This window comes from Poecilia formosa, unplaced genomic scaffold (assembly GCF_000485575.1).
Source record: "Poecilia formosa unplaced genomic scaffold, Poecilia_formosa-5.1.2 Scaffold25, whole genome shotgun sequence".
Taxonomy (NCBI): Eukaryota; Metazoa; Chordata; class Actinopteri; order Cyprinodontiformes; family Poeciliidae; genus Poecilia; species Poecilia formosa.
Genome location: NW_006799964.1, coordinates 1,781,176 through 1,807,993, shown reverse-complemented (window position 1 = coordinate 1,807,993; position 26,818 = coordinate 1,781,176). Strand labels below are relative to the sequence as shown.

Genomic DNA, 26,818 nt, shown 5'->3' with positions numbered 1-26,818 from the left:
TATTTTTTAGGCTGAACAGCATGCACTCAGTAGGGTTGGGCTTTGAACAGCATACTTGTGAACACATCTGACAGGAACAGAATAAAAACCTAAATTTGTGGTGGCCTTCATGCTGAAGGCTGGTGAGAAAGGAAACATCTTTGTTTCACTAAACTGCTTCTCAAAATTATTAAGCCCAGCAAGAAAACCGATTGTTGTGTTTCAAAAGATGTTGGTCAAATAAATGTTTTCTTCTATTTTAGAAGTTTTTTTCTGGCACTAGTGGCATTTATTTGCAGAGCTAGACAGGAAATGGGCATAGAGAGAATGAGGAAGACATGCAGCAAAGATCCCAGAGTCAGGAATCAAACCTGGAACAGCTCCATGGAGGACTAACAGTTTCCATATATGGGGCAGTCGCTCCACCTTTACGCCACAAATTGTACCAAATATGTCTTCTGTTGCTTTTTTTCCACGCACAGCATGACCTTGGTTTTATTTGAAAGGTGTAAAAAGGCTATTAATTTACTAAACAGTAGCTACACATAATAGTTTTATTTTATTTCTTTTATTTAACCAGGTGAAACCCCATTGAGATCCACATGTAATTCTTAGGAGAGACCTGGGCAGAAATCCACAACACAATAACCTGGTTATTGTTCTTGTTTTCTGGCTACAATATATCCATCCATCCATTTTCTGAAGGCTACAATATAATGTATCCATAAAAGATTATCTTTTTTGTTGTTGTTATAGTATGTAATTGTATCCTTGCTGATAGCTGATAAGCTCTATTTCTAAGAGTTATTTGTGTTCATGTGGTTCTCTTCTCTCATATATTACAGCCAAAATATTCATTATTACAGAAAGATTTCTTGCAATATTGTGATAAAAAATTTTTAAGTCCATATCACCAAACCCTAGTACGTATAATCCAATCTAGCTGAAAAAAGAAATGTTTTCGTTTGTTTTTTTTTTTTGCTGACAGACGTTTTAGCCTGAATCTCTTATGAAAGCAGAAATAAAGTATGTGCTGGCAGAAATGTATCTCTGGAGCTGCTTTTAAAGACAAGTGAGGCATCAGTATAAATAAAGCAACAAATGAAGTGCTTGACAAATAGCCTAGGTGGGTTGAAAACATTACCTGGATGATTCACTGACACTGTCTAGACAGGGAGAAACTCTGTTCACTAAAATTTTCAACAAGTAAAAACAAAAATCAGAAAGAGAGGCCTTGGTCTGCCCTGAGTCTCTCTGTTCAGTATAAATCTTTCAAAATGTACTTCAATCCACTCACACAAGTTGACCAGTCTCTCTGAAAAACAAAAGACAGTCTTTGACAGTTTGTTCCGGAGTAAGCGTGTTTCGACAAGAACTGTATATTTACTCAATGGGTGCCACCAGCAGGAACAAAATAAATTCAACTAGCGAGCAGAGAGAGGAACAATGAAAGGTAAAGTAATAATCAGTGCAGGCTTGTCAGATAGACCACCAGACACCACTGGTGATACAACCTTTTATTACCCACTGGCTCCATAAAACCAAATAAGCCTCATCCACAGAGCAGCTCCCTCTGTGTGTGTGTGTGTGTGTGTGTGCGTGCGTGCGTGCGTGCGTGTGTGTTTGTTTGTGTGTTTGTGTGTGTGCATGCTTGGAGAAAAGCAACTGTGTGATATGAACAAGATGCATCCAGACTCTAAGCTCTGAGAGAAGCTAAGTGGCCAAATCAAATCACATACGTAAGAAACAGTCTCTGACAGTGGCACTCACATGTACAAACACAAAGCCTAAATGTTCCCTTTAAGACTCTACCCTTGTTTTCTCTTTAAGCAGGAAAATGGAAGCGAACGAAGACAGCCTGCATATTTATTCTGGGGGAATTTATTTATTTATTCAGCCTTCACCTTTTCCGTTTCATCTCAAAGGAGGTGAAAAAGCATTAAGCACGTCACACATTTATGCAAAACAGCAAAGAAGGGGAGTTCATGGAATAAGCAATGCCCTTCCGTTTTTATGTTATCGGAAATAAATTAAAAAGTAATCAATTAAATTGCTTCCCAGCTCTACTGAAATGAAGCTGTGTTTTGCAGAGTGTAATTGCCCACTGGTACATGTATGAAATAGGAGCGCTTCATACTGCATGCTCCAGCTGGATGCTGAGCATTGTCAGCCAACACCAGACCATAGCCCGTCTTCTTTCTGTGTCCGTGGCTATTGTTCTGTTATGCCATGAACATAATACTATTCCGTAACAGATGGCATGATCAGGGCTATTATAATCCAGGAGGTTTACTCTGCAATTATTTGTTATGCACAAATTGTTAAGCAACATCGTAATTCTGTTTCTGATTATTTCACTATTTAACCTTTTTGAATCGTGTTAGCAAAGGCCCCACTTGATGCCAAGCTGATTAATCGTCTTCTCCATTTCGCCCCTTCTCTTGGTACATTTTGCTTTGGAGACAAAATGAGCAGAGCAATCCAGAGACGCTGTTGCTCTGCAGCTAAATCATGTACATTCGGTCGATTGATGCTAATAAAAAATGCACTCGGACAAATAACAGAAGCGCTTCCAAATATACAAATGGTGCCTGTAAATCACAGCAAAATAACAGGAGAAAGACGACTGCAAATGAAAAAGAGCGACGGAAAAAAACATTTAGTTTATCACTTCTGATTTCACCACTGACGCAGTCATTAAGACCGAGGGGGAAAAAATGATCCTAAATCACGACATTTGATTCGAACATCTGGTTCCCTTTACATTCTGTTAGTGTGTATGTTTGTGGGTATTTGCACAACTTTTCACATTTTATGCAGTTTGCATAAAAACAGCCAAACTGCCCTCAGAATTCACCTAATTGGGGAACACAGTGTGTTTAACCTCTGTCTATGAAGGCCTCAGAGGTTTGCTGGAGAATATTAGAGAACAAACAGAGTAAAAAAGAAGACCAAAAAACATCCTGACAGGTCAGAAATTAAGTTGTGGAGAAGCTTAAAGCCGAGATGGGTTTTGAAATAATATCCCAGGCTTTGAACATCTCACAGAGAACTGTTTAATCCACCTTCTGAAAATAAGTATGGCAAACCTACACAGACCTGGCTGGCCACCTAGCCAAGAGAATTCCCCTTTGCAGTTTTCCACAAGCCACGTAGGAAACAACGCCAACATGTGGAGAGGGTGCTCCACACAGATAAGACCAAAAGGCTACCTTTTTGGCCTGTACGTATAACGCAATGTCTAGAGAAACACTAAAACCCTGAACACACCATGAAACATAGTGGCGCTAGTGGGGATGCTTTTCTTCAGAAAGACATCAGGGAAGCCTGCCAGAGCTGATGGGAAGATGGTTGGAGCTTCCAGGACAACCAGGAAGAAAACTGTTAGGTGTGGCTGCATGATATTAGAAAGTGTTGTGACAAAAATGAGGTAAATATTGCAATGGCAACATCCGCTGCAATACGTGCCTATTCCTTGTCTCTTTTTCAGGTCGCTCAGTGACCTTTAGCATTTTGGGCAATGTTTGAGTCCAGTGTGAGCATCTGCTGCCTACAGACTCTGTCCAACTGGCTAAATATTACATTAGCATCAAAATTGCAAGCTCACAACACTTGGAATATAATTGCCAACAATTATTGCTTTCCAAACAGTCCTTTGAAACATGAATATTGCACACACTGATAGTGTGATTAAGACATATTTGAAATGTACTGTTCAGCCCTTTATTGTTACAGGAAGCAAAACCGTATGCTGACAATATTAATATATAGAGAGAAGGAAACAGCTGAATAAACTCATGGAATTGCAGTAAATAGGTAGTTTTCTTCCTATTTCAGAATCATGCATTCACAGTTGTGATTGTGATGGGATAATAGGTGAAAATATTAAAAGGGTAAACACACTTTAAGAGATAAGGCACTAAACTCTGAATTTTTAGTGAGTAAAATAATAATAAAAAAAAACATTCCTAGGATTACTTATAATATCAAAGGCCTACTCATTTTTATTTTCTGTTCAGTTCAAGTTGTTGTTTATTAAAAACACATCAAAGACACTTTTTTTCTCTTTTTTTTGCAACTACTGTGCTTGCTGTCTCAAAATGCAAGACATCTCTACTCAAATTATCTGCACTTGCAAAACTTTCAAAGTATAACACATCGTACTTTTGTATTTTTTTCGCTACTTTGTAAGAAATATGCAAAGCAGCCGGATGTATTTATTCCTAAAAATGCAATTTACCTCTGAACGTTTTCTTTCCCTGCCAAGCGATCTGCGGGTGGATCCAAGGGAGAAGGAAGCAGGTTGAGGCAGGATGTGAGGGACTGGCTCGAGTCTTCCCTGGACACTATCAACATAAACATACATAATCATTACATTATTCAGTACATTTATTAGTGAAGCAAACAAAAACACAAAAAAATGTAGGAGTAAGCGAGATTCACAGATTTCTAATGACATGCCGTGTTTAACAGACCCATTGGTCCATCGTTCAGATGGGGTGCGAGGAAGAAAAGAGTAAAATGGAGGAAAAACACAAGAGTTTGCATTTCCTCCAGTCTTTGCAGAGGTCCATCTGTCCGTCCATGGCTGCTGAACTCAGTTGGTCATAAATTGCAGTGAAACAGCTTTCTTTTTAATAAAGGCCCTCAACAGGCCACACGAGAGAGGTAAAAATGTGAAGCACCAATAAGAGTGTGTAGGTGTGTGTGTGTGTATGTGAACCCTGTGGGACAGGTGTGTATTCATTTGCGACCGTGTGTGTTTATATGAGTGTTTGAGGTGGTGTAGACCGCTGTCTGAAAGCGGTGTGCGTTTGAGTGTGTGTCTTTAAATGACTCACTTTGATTATGTAGAAGAACCCCACTCTTTTATAGCAAGCACAAAATCTTAGTCCCTTGATTTTATGAGAACAATTCATCAAACCTTTAATTTCATGCTACAGTCTGCAAACCATTAGGTCTAATGACTAAGCATCCACGCTTGTGCGCTAGTATGTATTAATGATGGTGCCTCCTTTAGCTCTGCATCAGCCAGTGCCTGTAGAGACGCCTTCATTATTTGTGTGTGTGTGTGTGTGTGTGAGTATTTGGTGTGAGTGCACTGGGGGCTCAGCCCAAACCCAGCCTGCCTCTGAAAACACTCAGGGAAGCATCACTATCTGGTTTAATAGAGCTGAGGTTTCCATTTTAATCTTCATTTTAACAGAGCTTTGTAAACGTTCAAAGATTTTCGGAACTCTGCCTCGTGTGCATTTGGGTCGATGACATCACAAGACGCACACGATCAGTTGATCAGCAGGCATTCAGCGACATTACAGCAGATTAGCTTTTGTCAAATTGTGACATGCGCTCACCTGCCACTTCATAAGGTGCAGCTGTCCAATTGTTTGCTAACACCAGTTGTGAATCAGGCTATCATACAAATCATTTAATTACCTAGAGGTGGTGAAAACTACAGAGGATGGATCCTGACACAGGAATAAATAAATGGCTTGACGAAGCAATTCATGTGAAAAATATTCCATCCAAAATATAATTTTTCCAACTTATTCGATTATATAGTTTAACATAAATTCATATATTTTTTAAGCATTTTCAAAACTAATGATTCAACATTTTTTACTACCATTTTCAATTTTCAGTTGAATTTCCAATCTTTTTATTCATTCATCAGTTTTCTTTATTTCATTATTTATTTTGCTCTAAATTTTTTCATACCATTTATTTATTTAACTATTTTATTTTAATTCATGAGGTATTTTATTTTATTTCATTTTATTGCAAATAAAGGACAAAGAAGAAAACAGGCAAGAAAATGCAATTAAGAAATATACAACGAAATGAATCAATGCATGATTTAAGAAAAAAGTGACAGTAGATAAAATAATAAATAAACAATATAGACAAAAATAAAAATAAATAATGAAAGCATAAACTAATAAAATGGTAAGATTTGAAATGTGTGTTTTTTTAGACTTTTTGGGACACTGAGCACAAACTGAACATCATGCAAACACCACAGACGTCTTAATGCTATCTATACTTTTATGGCCACAATGAATCAATTTTCTGAGGGCTACTTCCAGCAGGAAAATATCAAAAACCTCCAGTCAACTGAAACTGGTAACACTGGGCTCCATAGTCACCAGATATGAGTCCAAAAGAGCAAGATGTGGCAGAACAAGAGCTTTGGATTATGGATGTGCAACTGACAGTCTGCAGGAATCAGGAGTCTATCAGAGGAATGTTTTCAACACAGACATCTTCAAACAAATAATTTTATAAAAACATGCATATAAACATACTAGAAAGTGTTCAGATCAGCAGTTTTTTGTCTTGTGTTTTGTCACCAGGACTACGAGTGCTTGTAAGTTTGTCTTTGAGAGGATAGATTTACAACCAAAACCCAGAACACAGAGAAAAAATAACACGACATGCTGTTCGATAGGTGTCAAACTATGTCTTAAAGAGAGTTTGACTGATTTTACAGAATCAACTGTGGCTCACAGTTTGAATTTGATGCATCAACCATCAGTTGTGCAGCTTCTCAGTAACTTTAAAAACAAACAAGGGAGAGTGACACCAAGCCTAAATGTAGTCCACGGAGAGAATGAAAAATGTTTTCATGAAGCAAACGTTTGCAGGTAATAATCAGTTACATAATCAGTTATGGCAGTATTTACAATAGCTTGCTAAATGGGCCATTTACTGTAATGTTTCTGTAATTAACACTAATGCTTTCAAAAAGGGGAGTCATTTAACTTCACCACATCTGATGAATGAGATATTTATTTAAGTTACTCCACACATTATAATCTGGTGTGGTCACAGCAACTCACTGCACTCATTCAATATAATAACATTTTTATAGGAAGTTATAGTTTGACAGTCCTTGCCACACTGAGGTACGGCAGCATAAATAACTCTCCTCTGACAGTCGCTTTTCAACCACAAACCATATTGGTGTGACTGAAATGCCAAAACAACAAAGGAGAAAAATTGCTGCAAATGAGCCGGCTGGATCAAAGTTGTTGGTGCATGTTGGTTGGAATAAAAATACTGGCTTCATGTTTTAAAAGTGATGGAAAAGATACGGTCTAATAAATAAAAAAAAAATAGTGAGGGAGAAAACACAAGTGCAAACAGGAGGTGAATCAAGGCAGACGGACTAAGAAAATCTGGGGAGATAAAACATGAGAAAATGTGGAAAATATAAACAAAAGCAAGAGAATGAAAACTGATCTTGGCGACTGAATTCTGTTGTGGGAGTTTTGTTGCTTTTCGCAGATTGCGTAGCTACATTAAGGTGGCAGGGAAGACGTTACCATGCCGATGTCGCTGATCGTCTGAGAGGTCCAGGTCTAGCATGAGGTCATCTTCATCCAGTTCTGAGGAGCCCAGGTTGTTCAGCACGTCCTGTTGAGCAAAAAGGAAAAATCGCATGCATCAAAGACATCATTTTATTTTCTTGAACTAAATAATTAAACCATTTCCTCTGTATTTCCAATAGAATATGCTTTTTATCATTCCAGCAGCATAGTTTTATTGTTGGTTGGCAAAACAATAAAACTAATTTTCACAATATTGCACGACATCAAACTATCAAACAATGCAGCTCATTTTATTATGATATTAGATTTTTTTCCTCCGCCTTCACCCACTGAGATGTTTATTCCTTCTTCATTGCTTAGGAACCTCATAAACATATTGTGAATCTTATTATCTTAGTATGATAACTGTTTTGTTTGAGAAAGCAATGAACATGACAAATAAGCCTGTAGTTTTGTGTAACATCTGTCAGCTTTCTATTTGCTTGATGAGCAAAAACTAGCTGCTGAGCAAACTAGATAAACTCTGCTAATCTGCAGTTTTTAATTCCCATGACAACGAGATAAAGCATCGCGCTCATGTAACTTCCGAAGATGGACTCTGAGTTTTGGTTTTATGATGCTTGCAAGCTCTAAAAGTATGCTCTTCTGAAAGAAATTATCAATATGTTAAAAACATTGTTGATTAAATTAAAACACTTATCCCTGTAATGCTATTTTCCCCTAACAGATTTGAACTAAATCAGGATCATTTTAAAATAAGATAACTGAAAAAGACATGTTTCCATAGCCTTTCCTGAATTACAAACTAATACCAAGCCTATGCCTATTTAAAAAGATCTAAGTGTGATTTTCTTGAATCCTCAGAAATCCTAAATGATCAGCAGCCTCGGGACTGTTGAGGGAAAGGCTGCATTTTAATATTGCCTCCAACCTAGTATGCTAGAGTCAAATCCACAATGTGTAATGCTACATTGCTTGATGACACACGTATACTATTTTTAATAAAGAAATTTAATAATCTTAGTATTATAATAATGTAGAAAAATATTGTTAATTTGGTTAGATTCATTCCAAAGATCAATGCTGCCCCCTAATGGTCATGTGAAGGACATTTCCCCCCCAAAAAAAGTTTAGAACAAACCGATGATCCAAAATATATCTGAATAATATCTGAAACAAAATTAAGTACCTCATAACACCAGTTAATTTAGAAGCTCCTAAACCAAATTAATAAGTAAAAACAATGATGAATAAGAAAAATAAGATGCGGTTTCATCTTTTCTATGGACTAATTACCCTCGTTGGACTTTGACCTTCATTAAATTTCCCTTGCGCAATAATAAAACACAGTAAAATCATGCATAATTTATTAAAGATTCATATCAGCATTTAATTGCTTTTCCTGTTGTGCAATAACCCACACTTATAAACATATCTGTACCTGGATCGGACAAATCGATTCACAAATCAGTCAAATATAAATATAAACAACCTGCAGCCCACTCTTTACGCTGATCTCCCACCTCTTGAAAGCAGCAGCCACGGACAGTCAGTCCTGACCATTCAGCCATACCTCAGCAGAATTATTACCAGAGGCAATATGAACTCAGCACAGGCTGTGTATGATGAACATATAATATCACACTGCTGCTTTTCCCAATTGGAGGATCATTACAGAAAATAGGAGAGAGAGAAAAAAAAAAAGTAAGAGACTTCATTTCAGATTTTACAGCAAAAAGCTAAAACGGTATTGGAAAAGAAATGAAGAGCCTGTTTAATACTACAGCACACAGATTGCATTTGAAGCTAAATTGCCCTTTTTAATGCACCTCTCTCTCCAGAGAAATATGATCCTACAAGCCAGCAATGTCACGTTTTTTACCTCACATTTGTGATTTGATTGAGTATAATCCTTGAGTTAATAGAGATAATATTAGATTCAGGTCTCATTAAAAGATGGTTCCTTCTCCTAACTGCCAAGCAAAATGACACCCAAAACAGAGATCAGAGGAAGAATTCGTTTCTCTCGCTCCATTAAAAGACACTGGGTTCCATTCGCACTCAGCCTAAATCAAAGAAAATTACATGTTTTCAGTGCTTTGGGTGGCAGAAGCGTTGAGATGAAGTGAGAGCGATTTAGCTTTTCAGGCAGGTATTACAGCCTCCAGCAACAGAAAAATATACCAACTAACAAATGGCTTCAACCTGCCTGAGAAGGCACTTCCCAGCCACTTGTGTTTACAGTGTGCCTGAGGGCACGGAGGATTGAACGTCCAGTCAAATTGGAAATCCATTTCTTGAATAAAACCCACATGACGGAGAAGTTCCCTCACGCAATCGCTCAGTTTATCATCTGACATTTGTCATTTTCCGAGAACGACAGAACAATGTATCAATGTGGAGTCATTACTCATTGCAAAATCAAGGCCAACACGCAACTAATACGAAACATTGTCGGTTAAATAGTTGGTTTGCTCTGTTGAGAGCGAACCTTAATCTTACAGGATTAGTGTCCCAAGTGCTGAGTTGGCTATTAAAAGTGGCTGCCAGAGAGAAGGCTAAAGCAAAAAAATAAAAAATATCTGAATTCTTTCACAAATTATATTTTTTTACGCATCCTCCCTTCACAGGATTAAGAGGAAACATCATACTGCAGACTGAGACTGTTTCATGTTGCATTAGTCACAGCAACAAAAGGTATAATGTAGAATATTTGCTGCAGTTGATTTATCCTTGGACTTCCTGAGATTTTAATGAGCATTTTTGCTCTTAAGCTTTTCCTTGACTATACACAACATATAAAAGCTTTTAGGGGCATTAAAGTTTGGTATTTTTTATCCACAGAGGATGTAATTAACCAAATAACACAGGAAAGAAAAATGACAAAGATTGGACACTAAGAAAAGTTCCTAGAAAATTTACTGAAATGAGTTATGACTGCGTTTTCTATTTTCTGTTCATTCATGTACCATGAATTCAAATACTAAGAGCAACATTGCTCTTCATCCTTTGACTTTTTTCCAGACGGCCATGATGAGATGTTTAAAGGTACCAAATAGGGATGAAAAATGTGATGATATTTAATCATAAAGGATTAGCTCTTACAGTAGGATAACTTCCTTCCTGTGAAATGTCAGAGATAAATTATCTTAGCTTGACAGAAAAGTACTAAACTATCCAGAATTTGTGTAAGAAAAAGAACTCAAAGTGAAAGTAGATAAAAGTGAAAACAATGCAAACAAAAGATAAAACGAGGTAATAAAGAAAATTAAAACTGCAAAGCCACATTTTATGCAAATAAAAGCTTTCTTCTGCTAGAAGTAGTGACAGCTAAAACCCATTTCACAGAAAAAAAAACCTCTCCAACCAGTAGTTGTGGTGAACATACATTTCCCTCATCTTTTGAAGACTTATGACTAAACCGATCAAGACACTTTTCCTTTCATCTAATAAAGTTTGACCAAACAGAAAGGTCCCAAACACGTGCACTTCCAATTCACAGAGTCAGCTCATTTTCCTACTAATTTTGGGGGATTTTCTGCTTCAGATGCCTCCACTAAAGCTGTTCACTGCCAGATTAAACATTTTGCAGAGAAGCTGTGTAAACATAGAGTTTGATGTCATGGTCTCATTGGCTTTTCATCCACTGTGCCAGTGCAATTATATTATCTACTACTTCAGAAGTTAATAAGTGACTTTAATTTATACTTATAATTATTCTGAATCTTTTCTTTGATGTAAAGATCACATCTGCTGACAGAGTCCTAACACAGAGAAATTGTCATATTCTGTTCGGTGATGTTCTACGGACTTCTTTTATTTTCCTCCTTTTTCTTCCACTTTATAAAATGGCTTTTTGCAGCAGGAGAGCACTTTACCTGTGTGTTGCTGTTGTATTTCCAACAAAAAAATAAATAAAATAAAATGCAGTTTTTGAGTTTGGCCAAACAGCTTGAGACTGAAGAGTACTCCAACTCTTGAGCATTAAATGTCAATTGTACTAGACAAGTTGGTAAAGATCGCACTGGATGCAAATCTGCTCAAAAGTGTTTTTGTCGTTCTTGTACGCAACATGTTTTCATGTGGAAAACTTGTGCTAAAAATTTGGTGTTTTTTTGTTTGTTTTTTTTACTGAATATTACAAGTTATAACCCTTCCACATTTTTTGACAATTACAAATATCTCTAATAAAAACATGTTTTTTTTATTAGCGCTATTTAGACAAAGTATTAGGGACAAATATTAGCTACAATTTTGTTTTTCTACCATCTGGCAGTAGCTATTACTATCCGTTCCAACGATAAAGTATCCTTGTCTTTTGTATGATTAATTCAAGAGTCACTTATAATAATTTCCCTCTATGCACTCTAAACAAACTGGAGAGCATGGAAATAAAAGGAATGTTAAATTGGGACAATGTCTAGCAAGCAGGGTATTATGCTACTGTTTAAATGCACATAAAAAATACAGGAGGGGAGAAAGGAAATGTTGTTGGGCTCTTTTGTCATATTCCGTGTGTCATTCGAGCTACCAACAAAAGTGTTTGCTCTGGCTGTCTCTGAGATAGGAGAATATTTCATGTAATGCTTCCTTTGTGAGCAAGTTCTGAGTGTAATCACCACCATACTGTCAAGGTATTATCTCCACTGTCACTGATAGACTTATGAGAACCCACGGCTGAAAATGCACAGCTTTTGAAACGATAAAAAAAAAAAAAAAATAGCAGGCAGAATGAGATCAATAGCACTGCTTCTCGTCACAGAAGTAAATAAATTGGGCATTTATCATTGCAGTCCAAATCTTGATTCCTTTCTTGGTTTACTCTAGAGAGCCACATAGAAGCAGGAAAATAAGTTATGTCCATGCTACTGGGAAAAAAATTGCAATGACAATATTGATTAAGATGAACCATTTCTTTGCCTTGGCATGACGTCCCATCCTCTCCATGAGCGTAAAGCGTCTCCACCACCAGAAATAAAGCAGACGTGCAGGCTTTAAAGGCTGCCAAAGTCCTTCCAAGTGGCCAAATACATTATAGAAGTTGATATATAACACTTATTATATATCAGTTCAATATCCTACCACATGCAAACAGTTCTTTGCAAAGGCAGTATTACACAGACCGATATTGAGGTCACTGTTGATATTGGATACATTGGGCAGCTCCGGCTCTCACAAATATTAAAGCACAAATACCAAATGTAGCAAAAAGATGATTTCACCGTAGTAGGGAATATGGACAGCACCGGTTATTTTAAACTTTTAAATTCTTGCTTTGAATGTAGAAAAGTACAAACTTAGGAAAATAGTATTTTTTTTATAGCTACAGTATTTATTATTCGTTATTCGACTCAACACCTGTCTGCCTCACATGAACGACATGCTCTCTTGTCTTTCCCATTCTGAAAACAACTGTAGAGTACTAATTAATGTTTCCCAAATACTGAGGCTATGAACATGCTGGTATTAAACATTTAAAACAAACATTAGATTTTGCACTTTCCTCAGTGACATTTTGCGACAGCAGTAAAAGGAGGGGTTTATTCTGAGGCTATTTACATCTCAACCAAAGGCGCTAATAAGTGTGGAGGGCGTTGTATTCATAACATGTTATTGCTTGCATACAATCATTGCATAAAACTAGAAAAACACTCAGACAAGGTTAAGATAAAGGTGTCTAAATCCTGAGGTTTTCATTAGCTACAAGCGCATAAAACTGACCAATAAAATTTTACGAAGCAAGAGGCGATAGGATATAGTTTAATATACACTGCTGGGGTTCTACCTTTCCTCCATTACTCAGGCCCAGAAGGGCACTTCATAGGCAGGGAGGAGGTGAGAAAGAGATTATACAATATTTAGCAAAGTGGAAGTGGAGAGGCAGCAGCAGTCTATAATATACACTGTAATGTGCAGCGTACATCCCTGCACTGTGTAATCTCCCAGAGGAAGCTTTTAGTCTCCGGTAGAATAAATGGGATTGATTTAAACTGGTTTGCCTCCTATGGAGCTTTTCCTGTGCATGTTGTGGGAAAAGCAGCCCAGTCGCAGCTAAAACCTATTGGCAAAAACAAAAATGGATGTTGCTAAATCTTGCACCAACAAAGACTGCTGCAATGTGAGCAGGCAGACAAAGTAAACACCAGGCTTAAACCTGTTAGATGACTGAAGAAGTTTTTCTAAGTCCTTCACGCATTCGCACTCAATTTAAACTTCTAACGTTTCCCTTAAACGGGATGAAGTCAAGAACAGCCTTTTGCTTATTTTTTCAACACTTCTGGTTGCTGTCTAAATATCATTTCAGGTAATTAACATTGCATTAATGGAAGCGCAAAGGTCCATAAAGGTGTCATGTTGTTGGATTTTGCTTAAATGTCAACCACTTCCTGTTTGTCCTTCAAAACGTTTTGTTTTTGTGTGATGGAGAGGCAAAAAGGGAAGACGAGTGTACTCTAAATTCAAGGAACGGCGTTCATATTTTCATGGTCAGGGCCACAAGCACCGACTCGAATCAGCAAGCATATTAGAGGAGGTCTTTTAGTATTTTACCAGAGTATCCTAGCAGCTGGCTATAATTACAGTAAAATTGCCCCCCACTCATTCTAAACTCTTTCGGACTGCTGCTCATTGTGTGGCTGCGAGAACAAATTTGGAAGCACATGCAAATTTCTATCATGAAAAATCCTTAAGAAATGTATATTTGGATAAAAGCAGATGGCGTCTCAGCTGAAGTTGCAGAATAATTGTTTGGAGATTAAATACCTGCGAGTTCATTTGTGTATCTTCCCTCTTTTCAAATGTACTAAGAATTTTAGAGACGACGGGTAAAAGGGATAAAAGAGTAACACTCGGTCAAATTTGGCATCGTTGTGTATTGTACACATTTCCTAGAACATACACTAAAAGTAACACATTGCTACCAAACACAAAAATAACACAGTAAAGCGCAGATATCAGGCATCAGTCCAATAACGAGCTTACAGAATTATATCAGGTTAGATTGGATCACCATGTGGCATTAGGAGATGTATTTTTTTTAACACCTCTTGTGCAACCACAAACTCAAAGCCATTTATGTGTGAAGGAAAATAAAGTCTGTACCTACTTTTTTCCTTAGCACCATACATTGCTGTAAGGTAATTTCAATGCATAAGTGACCTCGTTATCACTAAAGTGTCCATCTGCTTATTGATTGTGACACAACACCTTGAGCGGTAAATCGAAGAGCGGGCCAAAGTGGCCGAGCAGACTTTAAAACCATCATTTTAGACTACATTTACCATCATGAGTATTGACACCAGAAAAAAGTCAGAGCAGCACAAACAATATTTCATTTAAAATGCGCCCATCACTAAATGAGTGTGGAGGTTGTGATTCTTGGTTTGTTAACCAGCAAATTTGTCGTGTGAATGCAATCACCTTTGTGAATTAACCTGTTGCACATACTTATTAAATTTTCTATTTCAGATGAAAAATTTTGAGTTTTGATCTAATAAAAAGACTAAACACTTAACATAATCACATTCAGTCCATGATCAAATTATATCCAGTCTGCATATTTCATATCTATCATTTATGGTCACATCGATCTCACACCAAAACAACCAAGAACCAGGTGCAGAGGCAAATGCAACAGTTAAAATTTTGGCAGTTTCCACTTTGAGAAGTAATAACAAACTGAGTTAAACATGCCAACTTATCCACATCTTGCTGACGTATAAGAACGGATGCTGAAAATTCACTGAAAAGCAGATAAATATTTATATTTATCGACCCAAAAATGTATTCATTATTTTTAAGCTATATTATGTAAGGAGGATTTTTTTTTTTAACTGCAAGACACTTATTTGATTTTATGAACATTAAGGTACTTTGTTATGTAGAAGCTAATTTCTTACTAGACTTAAGAAATGCTTAATTGTAATACATTTTACTTATTTCACCAGCAAAAGTTTTCATTAATCCTTTTGCATTATTAAAATTTAATATTTGGTTTAAGGTGTTTTGCATTAACAATAAAAAAAAAGCTAAGAAATAGAGCTATAATATATTAATAACTGAGCCCTGACTTACAAGTTCAGGGCAGTAAAACAGTTTGTCAGTCTTTATATTTATGGTGCAACCTAAACAGAGAGAAACAGCTTCAGGCTTACCAGACTTCCAAGTTTAGACGACGAGGAGTTGTTTCTGTGCTTGAGCAGACCATTTCCCTCCATGCCTGGGGCATCTCTGTAGTTTCCATGGACACGAGGCCCACCGGCCCCCTCAGATGAGGAGCGCAGTCGCCTTTCCAGCCGCATCACCTCGTGGTAAGGGCTGGCACTGCTGCACACAGAAGCTGCACAAAGGATGGAAGGAGAACAGCAGCAAACAAAAAGCAAAAAACAGTTAAACAAGAAAGAGATTTGTAGAAATTAGATGACACTGTCGAGATGCAATATTATTTTTATTAATTTCTAATGTGGGAAGATCCATCCCTCCAGAGAATGAACCTCCTTTCATAAAACTAAATGACAAAGTCACTTTTACTTACTCAGCTTTTTAAACAAAGTTAAATCCTTCCTTCATGAAGCCGTTCGGCTATATTGGTTTTGCTCAGACTGTTTTTATTGTTTTGCAATAATCACATTTATCCAGGCTCCCCACAGCTAGGTTGTTTTGTAACAATAAAACTGAAGCATGCACACCAGATTTCAGGGGGAATATTCCTCAGAAAAGCAAGAGGAAGGTGCCTATAATTGCTCTACAGTGATTTACCGAAAATTAGAAGTGAAACAGAGAAGCAATACCATATCCTTTTACAGAGCAACAGGTTATTAAAAAAACAGGACTCCATGCCAACAATTTTTTCTGTGCTTTCTCACTCCACCCACCTGCACACACACATACTGCGCTTTTCCAGAGTGTAATAAAGCGCTCGTTTTTAAACAGCTTCTTTGTTGTAAACTCACTCAATAAAATAAGATCCGTAGCAGAAAGAAGTCCTGAACATTTTACCATAGTTTCAGTCTCTTATAACCATAAACATTTACAGCACGTGGGGGAGCAACAACAAAAAGCCTGCAATACTGAATCAATGCAACAAATCTCTGTAGTTAAGGGATCCAACAGTAGATGATGGCAGGTTGTTCTGCCATTTGGACAACTTTGTAATCCACAACATCATTTATTGTGCAGTTTCAGCACTCAGAACAGCAGTTTCTAATATTGCAAACATAAAACCGCCAGTATAAACAGTTAGATCTAAAATTATTCATAACCCTGGGAGATTTACATTTCAAATTGTTTTCATCAGCAAAATGAGACAGGCGTCGGGTATGAGTTTGTAAAAGAATAATGTACTTATTTTTATTTTATTTTAAGAAATTATGGGACTGTGACATTGATGTTTTTTGTCAACACAAATTTTTAAAAATTTCTTTTGCTTTTGTTAAACATTTGGTAAAAAACAAAAAAAAAGGGCCTAATAAACAGGAGCACTGCAAGCTAAAAATGGGGGTCTACAAGGTTTATTGAACACAGAAGCACAAGCACACAACGAGACGACACCCAGGGGCTAAGAATGAGCCGACAGAAAGGACAAACTCCCTCTAAGGGTGTTTAAAGCTGCAAAATTCCCCCCGTTAAGTCTGGCATGTTCTCCGTCTACTACATTGTCCGCTGAAAAAAATGTTTACAGAAATATTTAGGCACAAATCTGGGATCATGCTTGACTGAATAAAGCAGTTTCTGCCTGTGTGGATGTGCAGGCTTAATGCAGTCAACAATATCCTTTTCTTTTTGCCTGTTTCTAAAGCCTTTTACAGGACAGATAATGTTAATATCCCAACGTATTAAGAGAAAATCCTTACTAATACAATAAATGCATTTTGAATGTTAACATGCAAATGTCTCCATTATTCCGTTTTAAATAAGTTAAATAGAAACTAATTCTTTTTCCTCTCTAGTTCCATTCATAGCTAAAAAAATAAGGATTTTTTTTTGTTCTAATAACATAAGTGACATTCAGAAAATTATTTTCATGTTTGGTTTTTAAAAGCACAAAAGAACAAAATAAGGTTTAAAAAAATTGCAAATTAAACTTCAGATTTTCAGAGAATAGTTGAAAAACTTGTTGATAGATTAAAAAAAGGGCGCATCATGCAAGTGTGAAGATTTTTATAATTGCAAAACCAGTGGTTTTAAAATGAATAAATCTGTAGAGCTATGCAACTGTAACAATAAGCTCAAGATAAGATTTTTTTTTTTTAATCTCTCATCCAGTAAGAGCAAATGGTACTAAAGCCTGAGGCAGAAACAGAGAATGTTACCTGTTTTGCAGCTGCAAAGTTTGTTTTTTTAACAATTCAAAACTTTAAAATGTAGAATAATTTAGAAGCGAGGGCAAAGGGAGCCTTTTCTCCACGTTACAGGGTTAATTATTTATTCTTCAACACAACTTTAAATCTCCACTGTTTAGTCTGCAATACCTACAAACCTGTAAAAACTTTAACGGCTTCTCTCAGGGTTTACCTGATCGTTTTTATTATTTAGAATAATTAAAACTGAAGAAGAATGAAGCAGAACCAGCACTGCTTCGCCTTCACTGCTAAATAAATGTTTTCCATCAGACAAAGATCTGCAGTTGCCTGGAAATGGTTCAATAACCCACGTCACAAAGGAATGTCAGACAGGTCTGAGATTCAGTGGAATGGATTCCCAGACATGAGTCTAGTCTGCGTCGAATTTTCTAAGCCAAGTGATTATTCTGGCAGTGCTACTGCGCGACAGTGACTCTGCATGTAAATCTGTGATTCCCTCTGTTGCTCTGAGTTTTGTACCTGCATGTGGTTTCCTCAAATGAGAGGACCTGGGTTCGTGGCAGCCGCAGAAGCTTCCTCTTTCTTGAAGAGAGAGAGTGTGTCTCGCCCTCCTATCCGCTTTCTCGGGGTTTGAGTGACAGCCCTCGCTGCGCGCCCCACACACCTCGCTCTCACTTGTGGTCTCGGTGTGGTAGCCTGCCTTTCTCTCCTGCACCAACTTCTTCCTCTCCTCTACTGCGCCTTCTTTCATTGCCTCCTGTCTTTCCTCCTCCCTCTCTTTCCTCTCTTCCACTGATTGTTCCCGCAGAGGCGCGCAGGGTACGGCCGTCTCTGGCTCGGACAGGGAGACGGCCGTTTCATAGTCTGTGTTGTTGGCTGTGCTGGTGTCAGGGAGTAAGGGTTTCTCAGCGCTGGACTGGACTGGGGTGAAGAAAACCTGAGGAGAGGATATTTTATTGAATATGTGTAAAAATATGCTTCACAAAGAGAGATGTTCCTGCTACAGCAAGTATTAAGTAGGTGAGTGTTAGAGAATGTCCACAGGTAAAGTTGCTTCATATTTAAATAGCAAACAGTGAAGAAAGTAGCACTTTAGTGCGCAAAACTTCTGCTTCGTAAATATTTGCCGTTTTTGAGAGTTAGGAGGGGAATCGACACAACAGTACCTCACAGGAGAATAAAAAACTATAACTTTTCACGAAAGCAAAGCCTTCTGGTCCAGAATGGAGATTTGAAGCTTACAGTAAGTTTAGGTTATAAATATATAAAACAAACGTTGGTTTTCTGAAGGGCTGCAACTTACGATTACTTTAGTAATTAATCAATCTATTAGTCTGACGATTAGTTAAATTTAAAAAAATTGTACATTCTGCATATTTTCCGTTTAACTACTTAAGCCTTTTTTATATCTTAGAAACGCATTAGAAGATGTAAATAAACAAATAATTTAATTCCTTTTCAAAATAGAAAAATGCAATAATATACAATTCCTTTAGAGTATGTTTGCTTATTTATAAACAATTAAAATTCCAGACCTGAATCTCCAATCTAGAAACTGTAGCAAGGATGGCTTCATGTCCAGACATTATACACTGTCACTAATTTTAATATTATTTATAATGAGGAATGGTCAAAAACATCAGCAGTTGCTGGATTTTCAAAGCCAATAGAGACAAACATCAAAAGAGTTTCAGGTGTGATTCCAGCAATGTTGCAACAACACTGTTCTACTAATTATTTTTATTTATTTATTTATTTATTTATTTATTTCATTGGTAAAATAAAATATGTTGTTTTCCTTCAACTTTACATCATCCCCTACATTGTGTTGCCCTATATTTAAAAAAATGCTTTCAAGTTCTAATGTGGTAAAATGTAAATTTAACGAGGCATGAATACTTTTGAAGGAAGAAGAGAGTTTGTGAGTATCTCCAGAGAGAGATTTTGAATCCAGTATTTTCTTCTCAAAGGCCAGAAAGTGAACTTAAGAGCGCACAAGAGTGCGAACCTACTCAGTAAATGAATTTCTTTTTGAAGATTGTGACGGGGAATGACACATATTGTATCTGAGAGCCTCTTCAGTTTTTTTTTTTTTTTCCCCTCTAAGCCTGGGACCTTTCAACAAAAGGGTGATTCATATCAAACTTCAAAGAATAATCACAGCCATTAAAATTCTGAACATAAGCAGGAAAAACTCCGTCTTTGGTTTTCATCATGCACACTTAACAGAGAGAGCCACAGACCCCCCGCGGTGTTGTTCTAGGATTCCAAATACACATTTATGATCGTGGCGGTTCTGTTTTTGCAGCGTTTCTACATCTGCTTGTGTACAGGTGGATTCAGTCTCCAAACGTTACATGTTTGCAGATCAGTACCAACAAGCTAGGCTTAGTCAGTGATTGTGTGAAATGTACTGAATCACTGAACAAGGAAAATCCGACTCAGATTATCGCTTGTCGAGTAAAAGTACCTGAGAGGTGGAGACCGCCACGCTGAGGTTCTCAGGTGCAGCTGGGGGATCAGGTGGAGCAGCATCAGCAGGCGACTCAGACACACAGACAGGCCCTGAGTTCAAGCCGGATCCTGGACTGGGCGCCGGGAGAGCGTCCACCTCCGACACAGAGTCTTCTGTTATGGGAATGAACTCTGAGGGAGTGATGGCTGTTGTTCGATCTTCTGAAATCATGGGGGACTGAAGCGAGCTCTCACCCCCTCCTCCCATTAGCTCTCCAGGGCATGACCCAGGTGTGAGGCCCTCTGGCCCAGGTGTGACGGTGGCCGAGCTGGGAGGTTCCAGGTTGACTTCTGGAGGCCTGTGGTGGTCGGACGTGCGAGAGAAGCGGTGATGGGCTGAGAATGATTTAGGCAGTAGCTGCTTCTTCTGCCGCGAAGAGCGTTTGTTGTTATTACTGGCCCCACTGAAGTCATCGAGGAAACCCGAGTCGTCACCTTCGTTGGCTCCAGAGCTGCTGATGCAGTTGATGAACACATTTCGATTGGCTGTGGACGAGGAGGAGGAGGCCTTGTCAAAGTCCTCAGTCTGTGAGCGTGGGATTTTCTTCTGCTTGTGGCTCCCAAACCCAAATGAGTGCCGCGACTTGGAACGCCTGCCACCCTCGCCGAATCCTGCGGACGCCGACGAGGTTACCGTCTGCTGGTTGTTTCCGTTTGCGTCAGTGGTCTGCGTCAGGGGGGGCGTGAGGTTCAGGTTGATGGGCTGGACGCGTGGATCGCTGTTCCTCTTAGCCGTGAAACTGAGAGACGGCGTGCGAAACAGGCTCCGGCGTTTGCCGGTGCTGCCCGAGCTGGAGTTGGTGCTGGAGGGCGAGGAGGTGTGAATGCCGTTTCCCACTCCCCCCGAGGACGGGGAGGAGGGGAGGGACTCCTGCCGCTTGCTGGCGCTGCGGCGGAAGATTGGCAGGCGTGAAACAAGTGTGGAACGGCGTGAGCCCGATTCACCCATGGAGAAGCTGAGGCGGTGAGCGACTCTGGAGAAACACGCATACATCACAAAAAATTAACAAAAAGCCTGCAAAAAAATATATATATATACAAAATATGACACTTTAAAAGAAAATAATTTTCTGCAGAAGACACAAAATGGCAAAATAAGGGGAGGAATGTTTTTATTAGGTTGCCTTGCTCCCACATGTCTTTTAAACTGACAAATTTTCTTTTGATAGCCAATCCCAAACATCCACTTTGTTGTTTTTAAGCCTCAGTTTTTACCAGCACTTTTGGTACTGATAATTTCTATTTGGAAGATCTATTTCCAGCTTTAACCTCAATGCTGTTGACTTGTGATAATGTTTTAAGTATTCAAACATAACAATGTTATCTATTTGAGTGTATTCACTAACTGGAATTACTTCTATGTTGCTTTTGAAGTAATGGTTTCTTCCTCTGAGTGCCTTTTCAGCCCCTATCAGTACAGCACTCAAAGAGAGGTTCTTTTAGCAGCTTCAACGGTATGTTTTTTGTTCAAGGTTGATTAGCACGTTTTTCATATCTGGGACCCAGTACCTGTCTCCTCACTATCCAATCTGGTGGCTGGACATTTCCATGCGGTTTCTACTTTGACCGAATTGCTTTAACAGATTAAGCTGCCACCTTTACTGGAAATTGCACCTAAGATTAAGCAGAATTGTAGAAGTCCACAATTTTCTTAAAACATGATTCTTTGAAAGAGTTAGAAATGGTTTCTGCAACATCTCTACCTGCTAAATCTAAAGCTTTAAAACTGCCAGGATAGAAAGAAGTTGTTTTTTTTTTTTAAACTTAGTTGTCCAATGTTTTTAATCAATAACTTAATTGCAATCCGTCATAAAATGTATCACAGAGTTTTTATATCAACAATAAAGTCAAAGAAAATGATCCATGTAGAAACATAAACCTTCAGCCCCAAGGTGATAAAAGCTCTAATCCGCCTCATTATTTGCATATGAGGTGGGAGGAATTGACTTTCTGTTAAGGATTCATCATCCAGCTCCAGTCAGAAGTTACAGACGCTCATAAAGTTGGACTGTTAAATTATGATCAGAACTGCTCTGTAGTTTGGTGGGTGGACTGATGATACATAAAGCGTGTTGATGACGTTAAACTTTCTGAGACAGATTAGAGTTTATGCAGGCATACATTCAGCACTGAATGTAGAATATAGCTTCAATGATCTTCAATACAAGAATGTTTTGATTCTGGAGAAGGCCCTCTTCTCACAGTCGCTCCATGGTTATGCAAAAAAAAAATTCAAAATAGTAAAACATTTATGTTTTATGGCGGCATATAAACTTCTGACAGGAAGTGCATTTCCGTGAATACTAATAGACACGTAAATGAAGCAGAGACACCACTAATCCATGAGACACTTCTATCTGTGGACAGAATACCTGGTCAACCTGCACAGTCTCAGTTTAGCAAACCAAAGCTGTTCCCACGGCTTGCTAAGCATCGACACGGTACTGCCTGAAAAACAAAAAGAGCAAATTCTGATACAGTTCCTCTCTGCAGGTACAACAAGAGGAATATAAATCAGCTGCGGTTTTGAACTGAGCAAACAAGTAGAAAAGTCAATTATCTCTCACCTCTGTCCCAGAAAGCAGAACTTAACATTATTCATTAAACCTGCTTGTGCAAACTGTAGCTACAGCCAGCAGGTCTTATTGTTTGCACATTTTAAACACAGACGGTGTCAAACTTCAGCACAGCCAATTAATTCCAGTGATTTCAAATGTTTTCTTACGCAAAGGAGGATTACTTACGCTGCAATCCTGCTAACACTGATGAAGCTACCTTCTAACGTCCGAGGCAACTGAAGTGTTTTGTTTTTGGTCTCTGAGTAATAAGATTACAGTAACACCCTGCAGTGAAGTGGCTAATTAGAGTCTCACCTTCTGGACAGTAAATTCGATCAAGTTCTAAATGTGATGCTGATCGATTTTTCTCAAATGTTTACACAACGCAACGGACACATGGGTCCATAATTATAGCTAACAGCTATGGCCCAACATTCACCAACAAACTACGGGCTTTTTTTGACTAATTTAAAAAAAATTAAAGTAGAGCAGCAAATAGCTGTCCATATAACTCACTACACATTGAGGGGAGTTAATTATAATTGTTTCATGTGTTAGTTGATGTAATGGATGAGCACAGATAGCTAAAGCACATGGATCAGTTCAACAGCAAGAGAAAGTAGAGAAGACACAACATGCATACATCCTCAGCTGCTGTCTTCCCAGATCGGCTGGGATCGCCTCCAATACAGGAAAGAGGGATGCCTGCCACAACCATTTGACCTGGTGATTGACCTTTGACCCCAGCTCATTAAGACAGGCTTACAATTCTTTAGACGGTTATACCAGAGTTAAAAAAATATCATGTAGCTCATCGAAGAGGGAGGAAAACGGGGCACTAATTTGAAGATTATTTAGATTATGCTATTAGTGGCGAATCATACTGGGTGACCAGTAAAATGGTATGAAGAAATATTTACTCACAGGCAAGTACTGTTTTGTCATGATTTAATTTATCAAACCTAGACCGATCTGAGGCTGTGTAAAAAGCCTCAGATTACTTAACACACTTAGTCCACAGTTTTTGCCTCAGCTTTTACTAGCCACACCCCGACTCGATTATGGTTTAAAGCCTGTCTGAAAACATCAAGGAGGATATAAGGACGCTCCGGTCTAAAGAAACCCTTCAACAAATGAGAGACAAAGTCGCTGACAGACGTCAGTTTGAAAAGATTGCTTGGTTGCTTCGTGGCCTGGATGACATCCAGTAGTTTGATGGCATCATACATTCTATTGTCTTTCGGAAAATCCTGAGGAATAAAATGGCCATTCACAAGTTTGTGATCTTGAGGTTAAGTGCACTTGCACTATGCTGCTTCACATAGATCAAAAAAAAAAAAAAACATCAGCCAATACAACTCTGATGGTTTAAAAATGAGATGTTGAGGCACGAATTTTAGTTTATGCTCCAACCAGCCCACTCTGTCAGAGGAGTAGAAAAGTTAAGTTATTTTTAAAAAATGCATCAATATTTCAGCTTAAATGTTGATGTGTAAACTGCTCAACATGAAGTCTGCCCAGGACAAATTCAAATAAGAGCTGAATGAAACCTTGGTTTGCACTGACTAGTTTGCAAACTTCCTCCCCGTTTGGCCAAAGGACAAAAGGTGCATCTACTTTGTGAGAGAAGCAAAGCTTCATACCAGTTCCTCCTTCCTCTTTCCAGTTATTGATAGTTCTGCTGTACTGGTCAGTAAACACAAGTTCATATGCTGATCATGATCATTTGCATCATTTCCTCCTTCAACACAGATGAAGAAATGTAATAGAAAAACAGTAAATTCATCTAAAAATAATAATAGTTTTGTTTTGCAGAATTTGCAATACTTATCAGTAGGTTTCTAAATTGCTCAGCTTTTTTTTTTTATTTTTATTCCACACTGCCACACCCAAAATGAGCACGTCACTGGTACTAAACAAATAAGGCGGATTCAGATGGGGTGATTTGAGCGTTGCTGTCCTGTGTTTTAATCACAACACTTTAACAGTGGTTAACTATCTCATATATAAGCTCTACTTGCTTACTCATCCAATATTCTTGTTAGTGAACAGAGATTCATTTGCTTTACTCAAGTTTGAAAGAATACTTAGATGTGTGTGTCTGTGTGTGTGCTGGGTGTAAGTAACTGGGTGTTTCCAATAAAACAAGTTCTTAACGGGTAACAGAAACCACACGCTGTAGATCACACACTCTGCGGTCTTCTCTTACATCACACTGCTCTCCTCACAATTCACCGAATGATGGAAATAGAATAATTTATGTAAGACTCAACGTTACATAATATGTCCACAAAGTGTGATTTTGACAAAAAATATATATATATAAACAGATAATTTGATAAAGAATTCCAAGGAGTAAAAATTCACCAATCGGGCTTTTCAAACATATTTTTGATGTTTGTTTTGTTAGACGCCTGATCCGCTGATTACAATTCTGGCTGATTCGGCTTTTTGAAAGAAAAGCAATTCCGGCCTTAGAGGTTATTATTCTGCAGATTTTAGATGTGTGCATGTTGAAAATTAGCTGATTTACCTCCATGGGTCACCACGTTCTGAGTAGAACCTGGAAATCATGAATTGATTTTAATTATCAAAGAGATGTCTAAAAGATCCAGGACACTGACCACGGAGGACCAGAATCATTCAATCCTGTACAGATTTCATTGTACACAAACTCATTTAACTGCTAACTGCAAGTGCTTTAACTTAGCAAATGTAAACTTGCATCATAAAAAATGTGTTGCAGATCCAAAGTGCATCTAAAAGTAAGCATTTATTGACTGAAAAAAGTGGGAGTTTTCAGGTGTGATGTCTTTACTGAAAAGTGGGGGAAACAAACTCTAAATTTGTTTCAGTATGTTTCTGTTACGTATCTAAAAAATAAGGCAAAGTTCATAGTCTAGTGTGTAAATCTGATAGCAGCAGTCGATGCACCATTATATCGACCATGTAACAAAAAGGTAGATAAAAAAACATAATGATAATAACTTTGCTAAAACAGGTTATGAAATTGAACTGGCAAACATGTTTCAGCTTAACCTCTTTACTGAACCACAAACCACAAGAAGTATCACAATCATTCTCACAAGCTCTTACAATAAATACTGTCATCTTTAAAAGTCTGACTATTTTTATGTCGCATAAGTTGTCCTGTAACAGGAGCTGCGTAACCTTGGTGTATATATTGTTAACACCTTGTTAACCTTAGTGATGGGCCTTAATGTGTTTACAGTGTAATAAATGGCCATTCAAGAGATCCGGTTGCTTTATATTCTATTCAGAACCTTAGCTAGCAAGCATATTAAACAGTCTTGATGGATAAGCTGGAGAGATTTAAGAGCAGCTAACAACCACCAGCAGCAGCAGCAGCAGCAGCAGCAGCCCTGCGGGACGCCACAACTGTCAAACCAACAACGTCAACAACGCTTTGAAGCCTGCCGACCATAAATCCCACACTAGCTAGCTGCCTCAAAGCGCTCATACTCCAGCGCTCATGTTTCCCCTTACGTTGCATCGAAATGAAATTATATTAATTATATAATAAGTGTCCGGAAATACAGTAGCAGCCCCGGTGGCTCAGGCGGTCATTCAAGCTAGCAGCAGGTAGTGGACAAACACAAGCGGCCGTCATCGTACGTACATTACCTTCAGCGCCTTGTTAGAGTCTTTACCGAGGCCCGTCAGTGGAGAACCGGGGGGAGATATATGTCCGCTTTGTGTTTAAAATGAATTAGTACTGGCATGAAGAAGTCAGGGGTCTTACAGCGGCATTGGGAATTACACTAAAGGGTGCACCTGGTGAGGCGGTGACGCCGAAATTACACCTCAGTGACGGAGAGTCGTTTTCCTCCTTCCGCGTTGCAGTCACTGACAGCGAGCCTGTGCGGTGTGACGTCCATTACTCCTCCTTCCTCTCCTCCTCCTACTCCTGCTGCTGCTGCTGCTTCTCCCTGAATTTTCTGCAGGTGATAGATTAATTAAAATCAACATTAAAGATGAATAAGGTTGCCTTTGCCTTAGAAACTGCAGTATCTGCTATGCTTAATCCTTGTGTAATATGTTTTCATTTTTGAAATTTGATATTTACACATTGCATAACCTTTTACAAAAGAAATATTTCAGTTGAATGAGGTCA

The 26,818-nt window shown here is 38.3% G+C and overlaps 1 protein-coding gene across 6 annotated transcripts in view; it reads right to left on the bottom strand.

Annotated features, from left to right (window-relative positions):
• Positions 1–26,609, bottom strand: part of ccser1 (coiled-coil serine-rich protein 1) — a 134,928-nt gene extending 108,319 nt beyond the window's left edge. For 3 of the 6 annotated variants that reach the window (XM_016669507.1, XM_016669509.1, XM_016669508.1), the window contains exons 1-7: positions 26,329–26,609; positions 22,498–22,573; positions 20,082–21,099; positions 18,131–18,548; positions 15,464–15,648; positions 7,305–7,395; positions 4,220–4,325 (exon numbers count right to left, since the gene is read on the bottom strand). In XM_016669507.1, the coding sequence (XP_016524993.1) occupies positions 4,220–4,325; positions 7,305–7,395; positions 15,464–15,648; positions 18,131–18,548; positions 20,082–21,099; positions 22,498–22,559 (1,880 nt within the window). In that variant the 5' untranslated portion in view covers positions 22,560–22,573; positions 26,329–26,609. Of the gene's footprint in view, positions 1–4,219; positions 4,326–7,304; positions 7,396–15,463; positions 15,649–18,130; positions 18,549–20,081; positions 21,100–22,497; positions 22,574–26,323 lie in introns of all 6 variants that reach the window. The other 3 variants (XM_007548104.2, XM_007548107.2, XM_007548105.2) reach the window with 3 other exon arrangements.
• Positions 26,610–26,818: the final 209 nt, after the last annotated feature.